Below are 21,174 nucleotides of genomic sequence, written 5' to 3'. Positions count from 1 at the left end.
TCACCTGCCACAAACCTCTCCTGGATCCACCCACAGAGTGATTTCCCAGGGCAGCCCCAGGTCACCGTAGTGAACCCCACTTTCCCTGCAGGCACGCAGCAGCTCTGGGTCATATTTGTGGAACGCGTTCACTCTGATGCACCTGAAAAACACACAAGGATCAGCGCTTTTAGCTGCTGAGGCTGACCAGAGGACAGCTAGGGTCACTCCATGTCATTTCAACACATTGTCAGGACATCACATGCACTTTGGTCTTAAAGAATTCTGAAATGTTTACCAATTGTTCCTTAATTATTCAATTGTCACACTGTTAATGACATGGAATGACCCACAAACCATGGGTGTCCCACTGAGCGTACCTGTACGCCTGGCCTTTGCCGGGCTTTTCAGGGACCCAGTGTCCCTCAAACTTCTCCTGCAGCGCCACTGTTAGCCTCTCAGCAAACAAATCCATTTTCTCCACCTCCACCTTATTCTTTAATTTCACCAGCCTTTTCAGGAAGGAAACCACCGCTGCAATCTCGCTCTTCATCCTCTATAAGTAAAATAATAAAAACTTATATGATGATATACATAAAACAAATAAAACCAAACTTAGTCTGAAAAAGTCAAGAGATAGAAAACAAGAATCCTGACCCAAAATCTCAACCCTATAATAAAATCCAAAATATTTTTGTTTGCTTACATGTAAATAAAATAAAATGAAATAAAACTTAATATGAATATCACAAACTGAACAGTCAATCAAATCAATATCAAAAGGTTGATGCAAGAAATCATTACATGGATATTATTTAACATTTCTTTAGTCTTTGGAGTGATCAGCAAACACACACACATCTTCTTTCATATCTTTCAGGTGAGACACATTTAACAATATCATTTAATTTCAAAGGAAGAGAAACAAATTATAATTGAATGCTTGCCTATTGAATTCATTTTTATCCATAAAAAAATGAATTAGAAATTGTGAAAAACGTGGCTCCAAGTTTAATTATCTACACTTATGAATATAAAATTATGCCAACATTAAAACTGACTTACACAAAAAAAAAATTAAAAAAAATGTTCACTTCCATCTTTTGTTTTAAAACCAAACTTCCTCTGACAAAACAAAAGTAATTCAATCCAAAAAAAAAAAAAAAAAAAAAAATCCGTATTGCTGTAAAATCTCACACATTGCTCACGGGGAGCCTCTGGTGGTCGAGATGTAAAATGCATATTTAAAATATTACACTTACTTTATTTGTTTGTGTTCGTCTTTAGTTATTCACTCTGATGGGGAGGATAAAACATGTAGTTTATCACCAGACTTTGTCTTAGAACTACTTCAGAAGCTGCTTTCATCTGCTGATAAGTTGTGCTTTATGACAGTTGATAACCATGGCAACCAGAGCAGAATCTGCGCATGCTCAGATGGCTCTAGCTGTGGTAGACACGTGTGTTGTCTGTCGTCTCCATCCGTGCCTGCTTCATACAGTCTACTTAAATATTCCCTGCTAGGTGAGCTGAAAATATTCACGGTGTAACACTGACTGTACTGCAATGGACTGTCATGGAATATACGTTTGAATGTCTTGTTAAGTTGTATTTTCTGATGGAATGTTACTAGCATGCTAATCGCTATTTAAGCTAATCGCTAGATAGCTGCTGTGCTAAGTAGCGCAAAAAGGATGGTAATTTATTTTTGTCCACAAAGAACTATATAATTTAGTTTTGCTGGCCAGTAGTTTCAAATTTAAAAAAAAAAAAACAATTTAAGGACGTCTTTGTTTTTTATTTAACGGACTATATTTTTGTGAAACAAAATTTATCATTTAATTTTTTTATATATCGTGGGCTGAGAAAGAGACTGTATAAGCACAAGCTTATTGGATTTGAATCAATTATTTTTTACTGAGTATTTTATTTTGCTTGGTACATATGATGGCGCATTGTAGTCAGTTAAAAAAAAAAATCTGTTTTCCGAATTGATATTTTTTTCGAAATAATTTTTTTTCCTGTGGGAATTATCTCGTAATGTTTTTTTTTTTTTTTTTTAAACACAGAGACTGGTTCCGGGTCAGAGTTTATCACAATGGCGTCATCCATAGTGCTGGATATTCATCCTTTTATTGATTTTTTTTCTTACAAGTTTCTTTGATAAAACCTGCCAGCGACCAGGTTTAGTTCACGGACAATGTTGCCATGGTAACATACTCAGAGAAGAACATACCTCGCGTTTAGGAATGGGATACTCAGAGTTTCCCTCATTGGAGCCTGAACACACTCAGAGTTTGAACATAACCCACTTTATGGAATACCCCTCTGCTCTGTGTCCACCACAGATCAGCCCTCTTTACCAGTGTTACGGCCCCCTCTAGGTTGTCATGCCAAGGCTTGAGGGCCCACAACATAAATCAAAGGTTTTTCAAAAGTATTTATTAACAAAATCCTAAAAGTATCAACAGAACAAACTAAAAGGGACTGGAGACCCTGGCCAAACTGAACAAAAGTAGGGAGGACACTGGGCCAACCCTATACAGGGCCGTCATCCCAGCATCCACCCTCTAAACTACTGGAACACAAAAACAGGACTACCAGAAATCTCCAGTCCAAACTAAAATAACAACGTTACAAAGACCTCCAGTGGGGCACTGAAGAACTCTCCCCACATGTCTGCTGCTGGTCAGTTATAGTTCCTCATGCCTTCTGGTCCTCTCAGCCCTTTATATAGCTCCTCCTCCTTCTCCTATCTGATTGCTGATGTGAGTCAGGTGTGTTAGGAGAGAGGAGGAAGGGCAGGCTGAGAGGCCTTAAGGCACCAGCCGTAACAACCAGTCTGTACAAACATGAACCCACTCACCAACCACAGCATGGAAGGTCCAGTTGACAGAATGTTATATATGTCACTCACATGTACAACCCAAAGCAATGTTTGACTGTTTGACTTACATAATGATATTACGTTAAAAAAGAGGAAAAACACTCATTTCCTTAATGCTTTCATGTCTTATTTTCTCAACTTGAAGCACGTTATTCATACATACTGTATATCTAGTGTCAAATGTTGGCGATCAATCAATTCAACAATGTTGGCCCCAAATGAACTGAAGCAAAGCAGATGAGAAAGTGTTTTATTTCTATTAACAACAGGCTGAGAGGAAACTTTGGTCCATGTGTAACACAGCAGTGATGGTTACAGCATTCATCCTCTGCTTCAGTGGATCAATCACATCTGAAATGAAAAAGAATGAAGCCACACATTTCATTTCATTTTCTTTTTTTCTAGAATTAGTTTTTGTTAATGTTTGTTGTTGCGAGATATTTTTACACTGCATTTTATTTTATGTAAATTAAATGTGTGAAAGTGAAAGCATAGAACACAGTTATTTAAGGTTGTTTTGTGTGTGGTGTTATGATTTGAAAAATAATAATTACACCATTTCAAAAATACATTTTAATCTTTTTTTTTTTTTTTTATCATAAATTATTATACATTTCAGGGGACTCCATTTTAATTCCAGGTGACCCAACATGGGGTCACGACCCCAAGGTTAAAAAACACTGCACTACATTATAGTGTGCAGGAGTAGGGAGCACATGGCCTCACGTTAAATGTTTGAAGGGGTACAGACTGTGAAAAGTTTGGGAACCACTGCACGAGAACAATTGTTTACAGGAATTTAGTGAACAAAGCTGACTGCTTTTTAACTGTAAATAATATGTATGTAAACATTGTTTCAACTATGAGTGAATAATTACGTCTTTGGGCACAAAACATCATCACAGTATGTGTGTAGTAAACATTGGTTATAGCTGTTCACCATCATTAGCTCACATACACACTATGTAGCACACATTCTAGCATGTTAAGCAGTGAGTTAGACCACGTATAACTTCTCTGATGAATACAAACAACAATTTCATATTAGTTCAGTTGAAAACGTGTGTAGAACTGAAACGGTTCCAATGCCTAAACATGCTATTCTACTGTAACACAACACGGAAACAACGAAAATTACGTAAAGCGCTTTGAGTGTCTATGAAAAGCACTAAATCAAATCAAATGCATTAATATTATTATTATCCACCGGTATCCGTGAAGTTGCCCGTAGTATTGTAGTTGGTTGCTAATGAATTCAACCAGGACTCCAATCTCCAAGTATGCTTTACGACGACTGTGTCGTCTAGAACTAAAGTATCCTCTTTACCTGTCCGTCACTAATGTTAAAGTCGTACCGACTGCAAATCATTAATATCTTTATATTCTAACTTGAAAGAAAAAAAATCAATAAACGGATGAATATCCAGCACTGTGGATGACGCCATTGTGATGAACTCTGACCCGGAACCAGTACCTGTGTTTAAAAAAAAAATAACGAGATAATCCCCAAAGGAAAAAAAAAAATTAATTCGGAAAACTGATTTAAAAAAAAAAAATTAATTAGGAAAACTGATTTAAAAAAATATATTAATTCGGTAAACGAATTTAAAAAAAATTTAATTCGGAAAACGGATTTTAAAAAATATTAATTCGGAAAACGGATTTTAAAAAATATTAATTCGGAAAATGGATTTTCACTTCACTGCACTTCACTTTCGTGGATCGCTTTAATACCAAAGCGTTTTACACTGAGTCATTTTTGTCTGTTACACATCCACAGCCTGTTGGATGATCGGGGGACAGAGACACACATTAAGCCTGATGTGTGCGATTAGAAAGTCATATTTTGCGATTATAATTATTTTTTATTAGTAGTAGTAGTAGCATAGCATTTTACGTGTCTTCCTTCATCCGCTATCCCCTTCTTAACACACAAGCATTCAACGAACTATGTGTGTCTATATTAATGTTTATATTAATCGTAGTATTCCACTGAGAGGAATCCCCGTGACGATCTCATTTCAATATGATTTACATATGTCAATGTGGGCGTGGATAGGGAGGGAACACGTGCGCTCACATCTGCGTTCAAATGATCCAGTCGTACTCACAGATTTGAATATCTGATTTTTTTACGAGCGTACGCCTGTTTTTGGATTGAGACGTACGCTTTTTTCACATCATTTTATAAGCAAGTCTTTGTACAAACTCCATCTTGCAGTGTCCCATGGTCTGGATAGCAATAAAACTGGGACAGCCCGTGCCATCGGACTTTGTAGAAGTTTGGTTAACATATTTCACCTGAGCTGGATTAAAAAGAGAGACCTGAGGAAGGCACAGACTGAGACCAATCTCCCCCAGCACAGTCTAGTACTGGTGAGTGATGTTTAATTTATAGCATAATATTTAATTAAATAAAAAGTTTTGTTAATATGCAACAAGGTATATTTATAATATGGTGTTGCATATTAACTCGTATATAAACAATGTAATATACAAATGGATGATAAAAAATGGAAATGTAAAAATTACCATTTGTTTCAGACAATCCGATTCTTGATGTAGACCAGTAGTTCCCAAACGGGTATGTTATGAAATTATTTTTTTTTTTTCAGCAAAAATTCATTTTCCAGTAGTTGTGCATATATCTGCGCATATATCTGCGCATATACATTTTAAATACGATGCACACTCGGTACATGACACCGGTGATTAACGCTCATCTCCCTTCTGCTCCGCGGTCCAAACTGAAACCGTGTTATTGTCGAGCTGCTGCTTAAAAACTACAATCAAAATAAAAGAGGAAACAGTTCTCATGTGTGGTTGTCTGCATTATAGCCGACAATAAAAGGTTTGTTGTGTGTTTTTCCTGATAGAATTGATACTTCACGTTCGCCCACTGTCCAATCAGAGCCCTTTCCAACCCCCAGACCTAAAGCGGAATTAAATAAAGCCGAGTAAACCGGTTTTCCAAGTAAATTCTGGAATTACTATTTCTATGTAAACACAAAGCAGAACACTGTAATTCCAAATGATTTAATTTGGAATAACTAATTCCAAATTACCCAGGGTCAGAATTTTCTCAAAAGTAGTACATATACTTGTCACTCGCAATACCACATTTTTAGCCATAGGTTAAGCAGTTTTTGAAATATCAAGCGTGAAGTGGACCTAACCCCACAGTTTAGCCTCTTCAGTCCTTAAAATATAGTTTTTTTCTTCACACACACTCGTAGTCACAAGTTTTTCTCTACAAACAGGAAATTGCACGTGTTTCTAGAGACATTCATCAGGATTCATACATTGTTTTAGTTTTTTCGGAAACTGTTACTGTTTAGCCACAATTGAGATTTGTTGGGAGGCTTGCACTGCCTGGATTTCACTGTTATTTCACACTTGTCTGTCTGTCTGTGCCGCAACAAGTGTCAGCAGTTACATCAGCTGCCATGGTTACAGCTTGAGTGACACTTACTTGGCAGCATGAACACTGGTTGTCCAGCCTTTAGGGGTTTTTCGCTGTTTTTTTTTTTATGTTTATACTGAGTTTGTACTCGTTCGGCTTTCCTTACTGGGGTTTTCACTGATGCTATTGTTTATGCTGGGGTTTTCAATAATTCTACTGTTAATGGTGGGTGTTCTGTCCTCAATACAGTATATGTTCCATATATACTTTGACAGACAGCTAAACTCTTTCTTTTTTTTTTGTTTAATGTTTTATTAATGTGCACAGGAACATTGTATCTCAATTGTACAAAACAAGTGAAAGTAAGCACACTGTTTCGCTAAACTCTTTCTTAACTACAAGACTCTGAAGACCTTGTTAGCTTGTCCACAGGGATATTGAAGCCGTTGGAAAGTGTGAAACTAAAACATACAAAGAGGCATGAATGAAATGTATGCTCCCTTTACACATACATTAAATCAGCTTTTAATCGTATTTATTACAATGAACTAAAATATCTATCTCTATACATATCTGTGTACCCAGATGGCTATTCATGTTAAACTAATGAACGATAGGCATCTTAAACCAACATGTGACAACAAAATTCACAAAACAAATCTTTCTAAAAATAATCAACTGGTGATAATTGTCTTATACTGGTTTTGCTTTTCATACTGGGGATTTCTCTGGTACTACTCTTAATACTAGCTTTCTTACTGTTTTTTTCTGGATATACTGGGTTTATTCCGGTTCTGCTTTCTTCCTACACTAGGCGGGGGTACACCCTGGACAGTGCGGCAGTGGATCGTATTATACATAAATTTTGCACTTATCCATGGTTGAATCATAATAATCTCCACAAAAGTGGAAGGTCTACAGGGAAGGTCAGAGTCGATTTCCTTCCTCTCCTCTTGAAGGATGCAACAAACAGTTTGTATGGGTTTGTGGTTCTTTTTATATTGACTGTAACTCACTATATTGCGCGATTACCCGTGAATTTGCGAAATCTCCGGCTCCTCGCTGCAACAATACCCGTCCCAGATGGAGGCAGTGGGGATTGACGGACAACAGATTACGCAGCAGTTACGAGGCGGAGACATTACAGAGCAGTTACGCATCCAGTTAAAATCCTGTATTAGACAGATTTTGTACCGTCTCCAAAATGAAAAGCCCAAACATGATTTTACTACACTTTAGAAGAAAACCATCATTCCAAAAAAAACAACACAATACACAAAATAACTCATAGGAAATGAGTGGAAACCTCACAAAATGACTCTTAAAAACACAAAAATTCAACAAAATCAGACAAAATAACTTTTGAGATGCATGATGGGCCTGTACTACGAAGCTGGATAAGTATTTCCAGGATATCTCTCCATCAATTTAATAGTTTCAATTGTTAACACCTAAATGAGTAAAAATTCTTTGAAATTAGGTTAATAATTAGATTAACACAATTCAATTGATGTTGACTTCATAATTTCATTGTTCTCAAATCACTGTTTTGCATTAGTTTAACTTAAAATGAAGGCAAGTCAACTGAAAGTTTTAATTTTTTCCAGCCCAATAATTTGTATAACCCATAGGTAAAATATTCTTCCTTTCAAACCTGATTCTTCTTTTCTTTCCTCTGCATCATTGAGGCTGCAGCACAGAGGAGCTGTTATGGTAAAAGGCCTTGTTCAAGGGCCTATGGGGTTGAACCAGCAACTCTCCCGTTACAAGTCAACTTCCACTACCACTCTATCTATCCAAAACCGGAATAATGGAACTAATTAGTTGGTCTCTCAGTGCTATCGATCAGATTTTTTTGACGAAAAGAACTGGGGGTGGTGAACCCGCATGTCCAAGCAGGACATTTGCGGCTGGATACACACTTGACCCTTGGAACAAGTGGCGAGTTGTGTGTCTGTCCATCCTTTCCATGGAAGACATGGAGGACATCTACATGATTGGAATAATGATAGTCGGCATGCTGCTGATCGGAGCTGGTGGCTTCCTAATCTATCGAAAAGTCCGTACTACGCTGGCGACTGTTTTGGAAAAGCTGCCAGTGATTTCTGAAGGATGTAGCAGGGCTCTGAACACTCAGACTCATGTGTTGATCGCTATCAAAAGCAAGCAAGAGCTGCTTTTGGATCGTCTACGCGTTATGGATAACAACTTGGAGAAGTTGGAGACCCGGCTTGGAAGTGGAAACTAGGCCACTCATTGGATTAGAGCAGAGAGACCCAGGACAGAAGGCTATCGGAAATTGACATAGCCTGTATCAAATCACATTGCTTATCTCCATACCCAAGCTCTGACAGTAATGGAGATTGTGTAAGTTACCAATGCAATAATATGCATTGAACAACTTTAAATAAATAATCTAAAACCCACATCTTATTATATGTAAAACATATTATCAGATTATAACTGACATAAAACCTACACTTTGTGGTTCTAGAAAAAGGATCAGAGACATTTTTATTCACATTATGTTTTAGTCAACAGAATTCATATTTCTGAGTGTGAGCAACTATTCTCAATGTGACGTTCTTTTAGTTTCACTTTTGTTCCTCATAGTCTGGTAGTCTCTTTTCCTTTGATTTATATTCAAGTAGTATTTATTATTTATTTAGTAGTCCATTTTCGGAAATGTGTAGTTTTTTCCCTCACGGCACTAACATTCGCTGTCGTCAGATTATTTCATCACCTAGTTGAAGTGCGTCTGACTGTCAAAACAAATGTTTTTGCCGTTTCCTAACTCCTCTCCTAACACCTTTCCCTAAGCCCGTGACATCATCCACGGGGTTATGGAAAAGTGAATAGGAAAGGAGATAGGAGGGACTATTTGGACGCAGCCCCTGATTCACAGGAGGAAGACTCGGAGGAAGAGGAAGTCTCCTCCTTTTGGATTTTCAAAATAAGGTCAACCTATACGCACTCGCACAGATGTGACCAGATGAAATATTCACTCGCTCACACTGAAAAAACACCCAACAACCACAACTCTCCGGTTACAACTTCTCGAATCTACTGCTGCAGAAACACAAACTACTTTTCTCACGTGAATCTGCGCTGCTTGAGGTGTGTGTGTGTGTGTGTGTGTGTGTGTGTGTGTGTGTGTGTGTGTGTGTGTGTGTGTGTGTGTGTGTGTGTGTGTGTGTGTGTGTGTGTGTGTGTGTGTGTGTGTGTGTGTGTGTGTGTGTGTGTGTGTGTGTGTGTGTGTGTGTGTGTGTGTGTGTGTGTGCGCGCGCGCATGCGTGCGTGCGTGTGTGTGATCCCAATGACCCCCCCCCCCCCCGGGTCAAAGCCTCACTCTGTTTTTGGCGAGTCATGGTGTGAGCTGGTTTGCATTAACTGGGAGGACTGGAGTGGGGTGGATTCTATCAGAAGGATCTGATTGGTTGTGGGGCAGGAGGCGGGTCAGTCCAAAGGGAAACATCTGGATGTGCTCAGACTCACTCATCCACTGTTCTTCTGTGAGTTTCTCTAATAGACGAACGCTGCTACAACATGTCCTTCATTAAAGTGGATCCAACGTCAGATTTCTCTCTCCACAATCTTCCTTATGGAATATTCTCCACTGCTGATGATGTAAGAGCACATTTTACTAGTTAATATCTATCTTTTGTTGTGAAGATGTTGTCTGTACAGATGTGTTGATGTTGAATGGGCTATGCTCAGTGGTTAAAGTAATAGATTACAAGTACCCACATTACTGTAATGGAGTTACATTTATGGCGACTTTTTTGAGTAATTTTCTAAATTCATGGTGAGTAAAATATTACTTTTTGTTTTAAAATGATCAATGGACTTTGTGAAACTACAAAAAAATAAAATGACCAGACAACAATCAAATGCATCACATCATAGCTGACCAATCAGATTAAACGTAATGTACTGCACCGAAGCAGCATTGAATGGAGGTTATTTACTCAGTTTTAGAGTTAAAAATGTATCTATACTTAGAGCCTGAGAATTTTTTTTACTTTGAATTGAATTAATTGGTGTAATTTTATTCAAAAAAGAATTGTACATTTTGACAAACCAGTCAAACAGTGACACATTTGGAATTTTCTAGGTTGCCAAAAATCATCACAAATCAGGGAGAACAATCTCACAAGTTATCAGAGGAAAGGAGGTGCTTGTGGCTAGCAAAGCTAAACCAGGATCTACAAGGCAAAAATCTGGACTGTTATGTATCCTGCTATCATCAACTACCTGGATTTCACCAAGCCCATGCACAGCGGAAGACCTTAAATCTTATAGAAGTTTGGAGGTCGGATATATATCGGCAGTTAACTCAGTCAGTTCTAATAATTTCACAGTGAACCTGCAGCGTAGTCTAAAATAGTAAATGACCACCAGTCAATCCTAGATTCAGGCAAATCAAACAGTTATAGTCCGTTAGATGAGACTACGCCGGCTACATCCAGCGACCTGTGGAGCAGCGGAACTTCGTACCAGCGGAGGAGGCGTAAGCGGTGTGATCGGAAGCAGGAGCGGGGCTAGCAACCAAGCTAAAAGCTAATCCTTAGAGAGCAAACTGGACTACCTGAAGCTGGATTTAAAACGGTGCAAGACGGTGTTAACAAATACACCAATAACAACTGGTGCAACAATGGTGAGCTAGTCTCCTGTCACTGCTCTCCTGATGTAGAACTACTGACTATAAAATGCAGACATTGTTCTTCCCTGTTCTGTTATAACTTTTAGCAGTTTATAAAACTCCACGTTTTTTACATTTTGGCCGATTAATACAGCCAAAAACACGTTCACCATTTCCTCTCACATTCAGCAATTTGCATTATCTGTGGATTTATATTACAAGCGTGCCTCAAAATAATATTTGGGCATTTCAGAATTTATATTACAAGTTTGCGTAAAATATATATTTGTGAAACAGATCGTGTGCATTTGTGAATCTGAAATACAACTGTGAAACAAAACATTAATTATGATACTGTTATGATTCCATATTTGTCCAGCTACAATGTTTTTCTCAGAATACTATAAAAAATAAACAACTATAGAGCATAATGATGGAATGAATAAGGGTAAACAAGCAGTATTTAGTGCCTCATGAATACATTTTTATACTTTCCTGTCATCTCCCGCCTTATGTGAGACCAAGACCATGTATTTTCAGTTCATGTTCTAATCATTTTCATCATCCTTATTAAATTAAATTTTTCACTCTCTCTTATTTTTCCCATGTAGTGCCATAGCGTACCCCCATTTGAGAAACACTGATATAAGAGATATTGTATTTTTCTATATCGCCAAAACAGAAAACTTGATATATCTTGAATCTCGATATATTGCTCAGCCCTACTACCTGTTGCGTAATATTGCAGCAGAAGAGCCATCAGAACACAGTCAAGTCGGCTTTGTTTGTAATTCTATACCAAACCTAATGCTCCAACGTAAAGTCTGAATAAAGTAAAAACACATGTGCGTAGGATCTAATAAACATCATATTTTCACATTCTTTTGGGCTGATCGTCTAATTTTTGGTACATTACTGAGAATTTTAACCAAACCTGTCAATTATTGTCAGCTTTTTGATGTTTCTACGTCTCCACAGCCAAAGCATCGTATTGGCGTTGCCATTGGAGACCAAGTACTGGACCTCAGCGTGATCAAGTCTTTGTTCCAAGGACCCGTGATGTCCAAACATCAGCATGTCTTTGACCAGGTGAGTTCAAAACTTTCACTGATCGAAATCTTACCCTAATAATTATTAGAAAGAATTCCACATATTTCCATCAAACTACATCCATCATACTAAAGCTTAGATTGGCCACTTCTCAAAAAAACCCATTGGGTTTAAGCTCACTCAGCTCACAGACTATAATTATAAAGGTAACCATGACCTATTACTGGGCTGTAACAACCAGGGTTGGGGTCAATTACATTTTTCAACAATAATTACATTTTCAATTATCAATGGTCAATTCCAATTCAATTATGATTACGGTGACCAGCATTTTTTCCAATTCTAATTCAATTCCAATTATTGTTTTGCCTTAAAGTCAGTTACAATTACGTCCTCAATTACAAAAGTGAAATTGCAGTTTTACTAACTTTTATTGATATATCACTTTAAAACAGCCCACAAGGGACCAAAGTGCTTCATTAATGATCTCATGTAGTTTATAGTTTGGTGTAGTTTGGTCATTCATAGGCCTGTTGGGATGACTGTATGTGCATGCATGTTTATTGTTTTAGCATCTTCACATTTACATTTTAGTTCATTGATTATAATATCTTATGTAAAAGCCCAAAATAGGGACAAGAGTTTGAATTTAGCATATAAATATAATAAACTTTTTGTAATAAACATCAGTTACATTCACACTATTGTTACTATGTAAAATGTTATTGTCCCAATTTAAAAAAAAAAAAAAAAAAAAAAAATCCAGCCCAAATCCAACCCACAAATTACAATTTCAAAGTCAATTATCTAAACTCAATTACAATTCAGTTAGAACCAAAATGGCAACAGATTTTTTTTTTTTTTTATTGCAATCACAATTCTAAATACATCATGAATGTAATTAATTATCAATTACGAGATTATAATTATAATTGACCCCACCTCTCCTACTGCTACAGCCCAAAGTTTGTTAACCATGACCAGCTCAATGTTTTGTTTAGTTTTTTTTAAAACTGTGCTGATATTCTAACAGTTTTTAAACTCTTTTTTTAAAGCCCGTTCTGAACCCCTTCATGGCCCTTGGCTACGAGGCTTGGACAGAGACCAGGAGGACCCTGCAGCGTTTGCTCTCAGCCAATGAGAGCACGTTGAGAGACGACGTCAACCTTCGTACCAGGTCAGTCTGATCACACTACAGTTGTGGTCAATTACATTTTTAGATTTTTTTTTAATTTTTTTTTTATTCAGTTCATTTCCGACATGGTTGCAATCACAGAAATTCATTTTGACATTCAGAGCAGAATCACATCATTGTTTTTTTTTTTTTTTTTTTTGTCCTTTTGCATGCCGGAAAGGGCGACGGAAAAAAGCATTATGCTTATCCAGATCCGTCCCCTGATTTGAACACAGATAATTTTACATCAAACCTCATTTCTTCCCTTGTCAAACATTCTCATCTTCTGCATAATTTCATCATTAACGTTTTTTTTTTTTTTTTGTCCTTTTTTATGTGATGCGTTCTCGTCTGCAGTCATTGTTCCTGTTGTTACTCCTCCTCACTGTCCTTTTTTTCCGTATCTCCTCGAGCTTTCTTTTCCAGTCGTTGTTTACGTTCCTCCAACAATTACGTCTTCAATTATCCATGTTAAATTACGACTCAATTATGATTACTTGGACCAGCATATTTTCCAATTACAATTAATATTAGATTTATTATTTTCATCCTGAAAGTCAATTACAATTATGTTCTCAATCACTAAAGTTAAATTACAATTAATCACAATTACTGAGCCTTTAATAAATCCCATAAAACGTAACCTTCCTCTTGTGTTAGCTTTCTGTTTGCAACGAGTCACTTTTGATTCATGTCTTAAATCAGCTGTAAAATACACTAAAAAATATTATCTATCTAATTAGTTTTTCATCTCTTGGTTACCTTGTTAGGCTTCCTTATCAACGAAAATATTAGTATTCATATTTTTGGTGCGGCCGTCTGAGCAATTTTTGTGTCACTATACCCCTTGATGTATATATATATAGATCCTCAAGAGAACTAACAGGTGAAGTTGATATGAAACATGTTTTAGTAATTGTTATAGAACTATAACATGGTTCCCAGGTTTTCTGTTTAATTCCATTAAAAATGTTTTCATAAAATGTCCATGCCAATTACAATTACAAAGTAAATTATCTGAACTCAAATACAATTCAATTACAGTTACAACAGCGACATATTTTTTTCATTTACAATTACAATTATAAGTGCATCATAGTTGTAATTCATTATCAATTACACAATTAGAATTATAATGGGCTCCAACCAGGGCATTAAATGACCTTTTTAGATCAGCACCCAGCACTGCTAGTAGATTATTAAAGTTACCAGACTAACACATTTTCCACCAGCCACATTTTTTCCTGCAAAAATAAACTACATTATGAGCCACAGAATAGATTTAAGCGTTCATGTTTTTTTTTTATTGTTTTTATTTGAGTTGATTGCAGAAATACAATAAAATGGTAAAAATATGTACATTTAATTTAAAAACAATGTTGTAACAATGCCTAAAAAGTGCAATATGGAACTTTGGGTGTGTTGGAGAAGTTAACCTTTTATAAAGTGTATTTTCATAACTTAATAAACAAACTTAACTCAGATCAAAATTGGATCCCTGGAACACTGAAGTTAGAAAGAATAGAAGTAATCAAGTCAGATCCACTTTTATCTTCGTTTTCCCCTGAGTCAGCAGCATCCTTCCTTTTTTTGCAGTTTAGGTTTTTCAACACCTGATAAATGTCTCCATGTGTTTGTTTATTTTTTCCTAACTAATTTTACATCATCATTCCGTGTGACTCCTTCAATTACAGTCACGCTAACGTAAGCACGCAGCCAATTGTTGAATGACACGTCACGACATAGTGTTCATGGGAAATGTAGGATTAGTACAACCAGCAGTGTTGCCAGATTACGTTTTGAAGTCTAAACACACAAAAACCCTCAAACGTATTGACCGAAAACAGCCCAATCTGGCAACAATGTTGCAACATTGTTTCTTCAGCCTGCCGTTAATTCAAATGAACGCAGTAGTTTTGATTTTATTTTTTCACTAGCCAAAATGGCTAGTAACGCTACAGTGTTACCCGCCAAAGTTCATTTTTACCTGCATTTGACGGGTTGGCGGGTGTTAATTTAAAGCCCTGACTCCAACCCTGGAATAAAGCCTAAAATCCTACTTAACTGAATAAATAAATAAGTGGAAATAATAGGAATGTGTCTCATTGATTAAAGCTTTTATTGTTCCACAGAGCATTTGTTCCACAGAGTTCTGCTGTCATGCATCTCCCTGCAGACATTGGTGAGTCCATCAGTGATCAAACATCTTCCCTCTGCACACCACAGCTCTTCATCCACCCTCACACACCTTTCTCTTTCTAACCCGTTTGCAATACATTCATGTTATTTTTCCGTAGGAAAGGAAACAAATTGGTTGGTATTTTTAGGTGATCGCCCTTATTTTTTGTTGTATAACAAAGACAAATCTTTAATTAATAAAAAAAAACACATTTTATCCGAATACTAAATTAATCAGTGTAATAATCGATTACAAAAATAGTTGAGAGCCATCAAATGAACACTTCCTACAATAATATGATAGTTAAAATCCCTAAAATAATTTCTGGAGGATATAATAAACCAGCTCACTGGTCAGAGAAGTCACTATGATAAAATACAGTATTTCTCTGTTTGGGAAAACTAATAAATTAAATTCATAATTGTAAAAATGAAGTGAGAAACAACAAAATAAGGATTAGCAGATTTGTGCCACGAGAAACTGAATTTGAATAGTTGGTATTGAATTTCAAAGTAACAACTTGAAATTGAATTTACTGTTTTGAAACTGAATTAGTAACTTTAAAATGTATTTTTCCCGTTGAAAAAACAAATTGTCTTTGTACATTCCAAAATTTCAATATATTTATGCTTCTCAAATTCAGATTCATTGCTCGCAATTTAATTCCCCTACACAGAGACATACTTCCAGTGTTACGTAGATCAAACTGTATTAACAATATGTTAGCAGTTAATAACAAATATTGCTGATACCTTAATTGTTGAAATAGGTAAAAAAATAAATTAAAAAAAATTGGGGATACCTTGGGAATTCTCAATAGTTATAATTTGGAGTCATGGCGAACCAGTGCCAGTAGGGGGCGCTGTTAACATGGGAATGTCGTGGCCTGTCTATGTGTCCTTTGAGCCTGACTTGATCATAATGTTTCAGGGAAAGAGATGTAAATATTTCAGTCTGTTCTCCTCTCTGTGCTCCTCACAGGTGATTATACTGACTTCTACTCATCCAGAGATCACGCCACCAACGTCGGCATCATGTTCAGAGGAAAGGAGAACGCTCTGATGCCAAACTGGTACAAGATCTATACATACATACATACATACATACATACATAGATAGAGTAGATCTATAGATAGAGTAGATCTATAGATAGATATAGATAGATAGAGTAGATCTATAGATAGATATAGATAAATAGAGTAGATCTAGAAATAGATAGATAGATATAGATAGATAGAGTAGATCTATAGATAGATATAGATAGATAGACAGATAGATATAGATAGATAGAGTAGATCTATAAATTCTATAAATAGATAGATAGATAGAGTAGATCTATAGATAGATAGAGTAGATCTATAAATAGATAGATAGATAGAATAGATCTATAGATAGATAGATAGAGTAGATCTATAGATAGATAGATAGAGTAGATCTATAGATAGATAGATAGATAGAATAGATCTATAGATAGATAGATAGAGTAGATCTATAGATAGATAGATAGAGTAGATCTATAGATAGATAGAGTAGATCTATAAATAGATAGATAGATAGATAGAGTAGATCTATAGATAGATAGATAGAGTAGATCTATAGATAGATAGATAGAGTAGATCTATAGATAGATATAGATAGAGTCGATCTATAGATAGTCGATCTATAGATATAGATTGATAGAGTAGATCTAGAGGTAGATAGAGTCAATCTATAGATAGATAGAGTCAATCTATAGATAGATAGATAGATAGAGTCAATCTATAGATAGATTGATAGAGTCGATCTATAGATAGATAGATAGAGTAGATCTATAGATAGATGTAATTAAAGCTGCAGTGAAGGCCTCAGTCACATTTGACAGACAGGTTTCATTTATAGGCTACTCTGTGTGAGGAATACTAAGTTATTCTCTACATCTGTCTTTTACGTCCAACATCCAGCCATTGTTTTAGCAGCAGATTGGAGCATCAAGCTCTCAGCTGTTAAACTCTGCTCATCAAATCATCTGCGATCACAACAGCTTCTACATAATATACTGTATATGTTTAAGGTAATATAGATGGAGTGTACACTTAATGCGTTTCCAGTATTTCTTTACTTTAGGGCAGTGTCATATCATGAGACTGGGACAAAAATTCAGCCCTGGCAGTTTCTGTCCAAACTAGTCCACTGCATTATCAGTGACACCATGCAGAAGCCGTTATTAAATCAGTGACGCTCAACATGTGGCTTTTTATGTCTTCATTTTAATTATTATTCTCTCAGAAAATCGTCAAAGGGGGGAACAATTTAACCCTTTTTTACATATTTCCTTTCGCCATTTTGCAACTTTGTCCAATTTTTTGCCTCTTTTCATACAGTTCTGACACTTGTTACAGACTTAAGTTACCTTTTTTGCCAATAAATATCACTTTTTCATATTATTTGTCAATTTTTTGCAAGTTCTTTTTGACACTTATCAATTTTTTTTCCTTTCTTCAATTTCGTTTTGACCACTTTTCATCCAAATAAGCTGCCTTTTGCCCAATGAATACCACTTGTTTCCCTTTGTCCCCTACATTTGACCTCTTTTTGTTTCACATTTTTGCCTTTTTACACTATTGTTTGCCACATTTAACCCATTTAAGCTATTCTTTGCCACTATGTACCTCCTGGTTCCTCTTTATTTGCCCATTTTTTGGCCACTCTTGACTGCTTTTGATCCATTTTAGTCACTTTTCCCTGTTTTTGCTACTTTTGGGACATTTATGGCCACCTGCTACCATGTCTGCCTCCACTCGATCGTCAAAAAAAAAAGAAACGTAGGGAACCGAACTGGCCCACTTTGGGTCGACGGCCCACCGGGCCAGTATGACAGATGGCCAGTCCACCCCTGATCATGAATAACTCTTTGTTTTGCTTCCTTCTCTTAGCATTTACCTCCATCAACCGTTTTACTGGCTCTTGTTTCTTGTTGTGCAGCTCCATCCTAAGCTTTTCTTCTTTAACGTCTCTACACACACAACCAAGTCATCTCACCCTCATTTCTCATTGTCCAACATGAACTGTCCTTCTAATGTCTTCCTTTCTAATCCTGTCCATTCCGCTCCCTTCAAGTAAAAACCTCATCATCCTCAGCTCTGCCACGTCCTGTTCAGCTTCATGTCTCCTCTCTCATTCGTCCCTTAACAGGCTGTTTAGTATTTGAGGAGTCTTTTCATCTCCGTTCAGTTGTTTGTGCATTGTCACACCATGAGAGAGTGATCAGTCCATTTCTCCTCTGCTCATCGTGTTGACTGATCTGTTCTTGTGCAGGCTGAGACTTCCTGTGGGATACCATGGTCGAGCATCATCAGTGGTGGTTTCTGGGACCCCCATTCGTCGCCCCTCAGGCCAAATGAGACCTGATCAGGGTAAGAGTCCAATGTTCACCTATGGTAGTTCATGATTATGTACGAAACACATGGGCCCTCATTTATCAACCTTGCGTGAAAACAGGTGCAGGTTTGAGTTCACATTTGGTCGTACGACAGGACCAGCGTGTCATTCATGAAACATAGGTATCTGACTAATCCCAGCGTACAAATGATTGGGTGTTGATAAATCCGCAGCTGAATTAAATTGTCAAAAACCTGTTACGTCCTCCTGTTTTGGAGGCCCCGCCCACTGAGGTCAAAACAAGAATAGAAGCTTTTCCAGGATGAAAATTGGCTTCTTCACATCAGAAGTGGAGCAAAACAAAGATGTGCTTTTTAAACATGTGAAAACTGGACTTAAAGAAGCTCATTTAAACACTCTGTGGAAGAGGATCAGCTACTGAGCAGGTGACGTCTGCCCCCCTGTGTGCGCTGAGAGCAACTTTGCAACAGTGATCCTTAGAAACACAGAAATATGACGTTTATAGCAGCCTCAGTCCGCATGCTTTAGGCAATAATTATCACATTAAAAGAAATTAACAATGACTAGCATAGCAGTGCTGTGTGTGTGTGTGTGTGTGTGTGTGTGTGTGTGTGTGTGTGTGTGTGTGTGTGTGTGTGTGTGTGTGTGTGTGTGTGTGTGTGCGCCTGTGTGTGCACGCTGGGTGAACCTTTGCGCTCCTGCTTAGCAGCAGAGTTAATGTGGGCTTAATAACTTAAATTTTCTTTAATTTGTTTAAATCTTTTCTGAACAGGTCTATTTATGCTTAAATGACAGCTCAGGCTTGTTTAATACTTTATTTTAAGTCACAGTCAGATTTTGCTGCTGAACCACAATTCCACTCAGAATATCGTACACAAGCTCAGACCTGACGTGAGATCTGATCCTAGCGTACGCTAAATACCAAAGCTCGCGTGAATTTGGTTGAGCGCGCGTCGTACGTTTAGATCTGTTGATAAATGAGCGCCAGTGTGTTCAACTTTCTGCTGTAAACCACAAAAGATTAATTTATGATCTTGAATCCAAACACAGTCTTAAAATAAAGATCAATTATGACTTGCTTTTGTATTGTGGTCCCATGATGTATTTTAGTGTGACCTTCTCACATTGTGGTCTGTGATTAATAGAAACAAGCCTGTCCTGGTGATGCATAAAAGATAAAGACGGTCTAACTCAGTGGCTCCTAAACTTTGGACTATTCTGCTTCAGATCTCATTAAAAGAACATAACATTTGCAATCAAATATTTTGCGCAAAGAAAAAAGCATGTTTTTTTTTTTTTGTTCAGCTGTATTGGAATTATAATTTCACATGACAACATCAAACAGTGCAATCATTTTAACATATCCCTCTCTCCCTCCCTCCCTCCCCCCAGTGGCATCCCCCCTCCCACCCACCCCTGTCATGACATCACGGCTCCCAGTTTGGGAACCACTGATTTAACTCCTCGGTTCCCAAAATGGGGTACGGGTACCCCAAATGGTAACAAATTGTCAAAGGGGGTACATAAATACAAAATTGAAAACAGCGTGACAACATTGGAAACAATAGAATATAAATGAACAAGCAGTCAGAAGCCTTCATGCATTGCCACAAATGAAACACTGGCCTACAGTGAATCCAGAAAGTAATCGCAGCGCTTCAATTTTTCCACATTTTATGTTACAGCCTCAATCTAAATCATATTGAATTATGAATTACTATTGAATTTACTCAAAAAAAAAACCCATAATGACAATGTGAAAAAGTTTTTATTTAGATTTTTGCAAATTTTGGAAATAGAGAAAAGCAAGAAATATTTTTTAAGTGTGCAGGAGTAAGGGGTACATACTGTATGGCTTCAGGTTAAATGTCTGATGGGGTAAAGCTGGTCTAACTCAGTGGTTCCCAAACAGGGGTACAGGAGCACATTGCAGGGGGTACTTAGAAAGATTTAACAATTAATATCCTAATTAAGTTCCTTTTTAGGCAATTTTTTTTTTTTTTTGTAACAAATTCACCACAAACTAAAAGTACTGTTAATATTTTATGGTTTCATTTATTCAGACAACTTTTTTAAGGAACTTTACTTTGACCCCCTGACATGTTCTGTCAACTGCCAGTTTTTCTCAGAGGTGTCTGATGATCACTTTGTTGTGTCCAATGCTTTCACACAGTTTTTTCCATGACTTTGGCTTAATAATTGGAATTATTAACAGTACTTTAGCTCAATAAAATACTATTTTTTCTTGTAATTTATTGAAACAGGATTATTTTATGCTGTAGAGGCCATTTTATTACACTTCTGGCAATAAGAGACAATAATGAGCTACATTTGACAAAGGAGACTCTATAATTTACTATTAACTCATTCAGTGCCAGCCATTTTCAAATTTTCTACCCCCCTCAGTGCCAGCCGTTTTTTGAGCATTTTGACTGATTTTAAAGACCCACAGAATATTTTTTACTATGTCTGACACCGGATT

General features: G+C 36.9%; 2 protein-coding genes across 2 annotated transcripts in view; one reads left to right on the top strand and one right to left on the bottom strand.

Moving 5' to 3' along the window:
• LOC114479934 (protein BTG3-like) lies at positions 1-1,279 on the bottom strand. The gene is made up of 3 exons (XM_028473803.1): positions 1,242-1,279; positions 360-533; positions 1-142 (listed from the first exon to the last, which is right to left on the bottom strand). The coding sequence occupies exons 2-3, from the start codon at positions 530-532 to the stop codon at positions 1-3; spliced, it is 315 nt and encodes a 104-aa protein (XP_028329604.1). The 5' UTR covers position 533; positions 1,242-1,279.
• An 8,243-nt stretch (positions 1,280-9,522) lies between these two features.
• fah (fumarylacetoacetate hydrolase (fumarylacetoacetase)) overlaps positions 9,523-21,174 on the top strand; it is a 31,465-nt gene continuing 19,813 nt past the window's right edge. The window contains exons 1-6 of the mRNA XM_028473716.1: positions 9,523-9,896; positions 11,890-12,000; positions 13,017-13,138; positions 15,268-15,317; positions 16,296-16,386; positions 18,609-18,706. Of these exons, the coding sequence (XP_028329517.1) occupies positions 9,816-9,896; positions 11,890-12,000; positions 13,017-13,138; positions 15,268-15,317; positions 16,296-16,386; positions 18,609-18,706 (553 nt within the window). The 5' untranslated portion in view covers positions 9,523-9,815. The remainder of the gene's footprint in view (positions 9,897-11,889; positions 12,001-13,016; positions 13,139-15,267; positions 15,318-16,295; positions 16,387-18,608; positions 18,707-21,174) is intronic.

The sequence above is a fragment of the Gouania willdenowi genome, chromosome 3 (genome assembly GCF_900634775.1).
Source record: "Gouania willdenowi chromosome 3, fGouWil2.1, whole genome shotgun sequence".
Lineage (NCBI taxonomy): Eukaryota > Metazoa > Chordata > Actinopteri > Blenniiformes > Gobiesocidae > Gouania > Gouania willdenowi.
The sequence above is the reverse complement of the archived record's forward strand: the minus strand, read 5'-3'. Positions and strand labels throughout refer to the sequence as shown.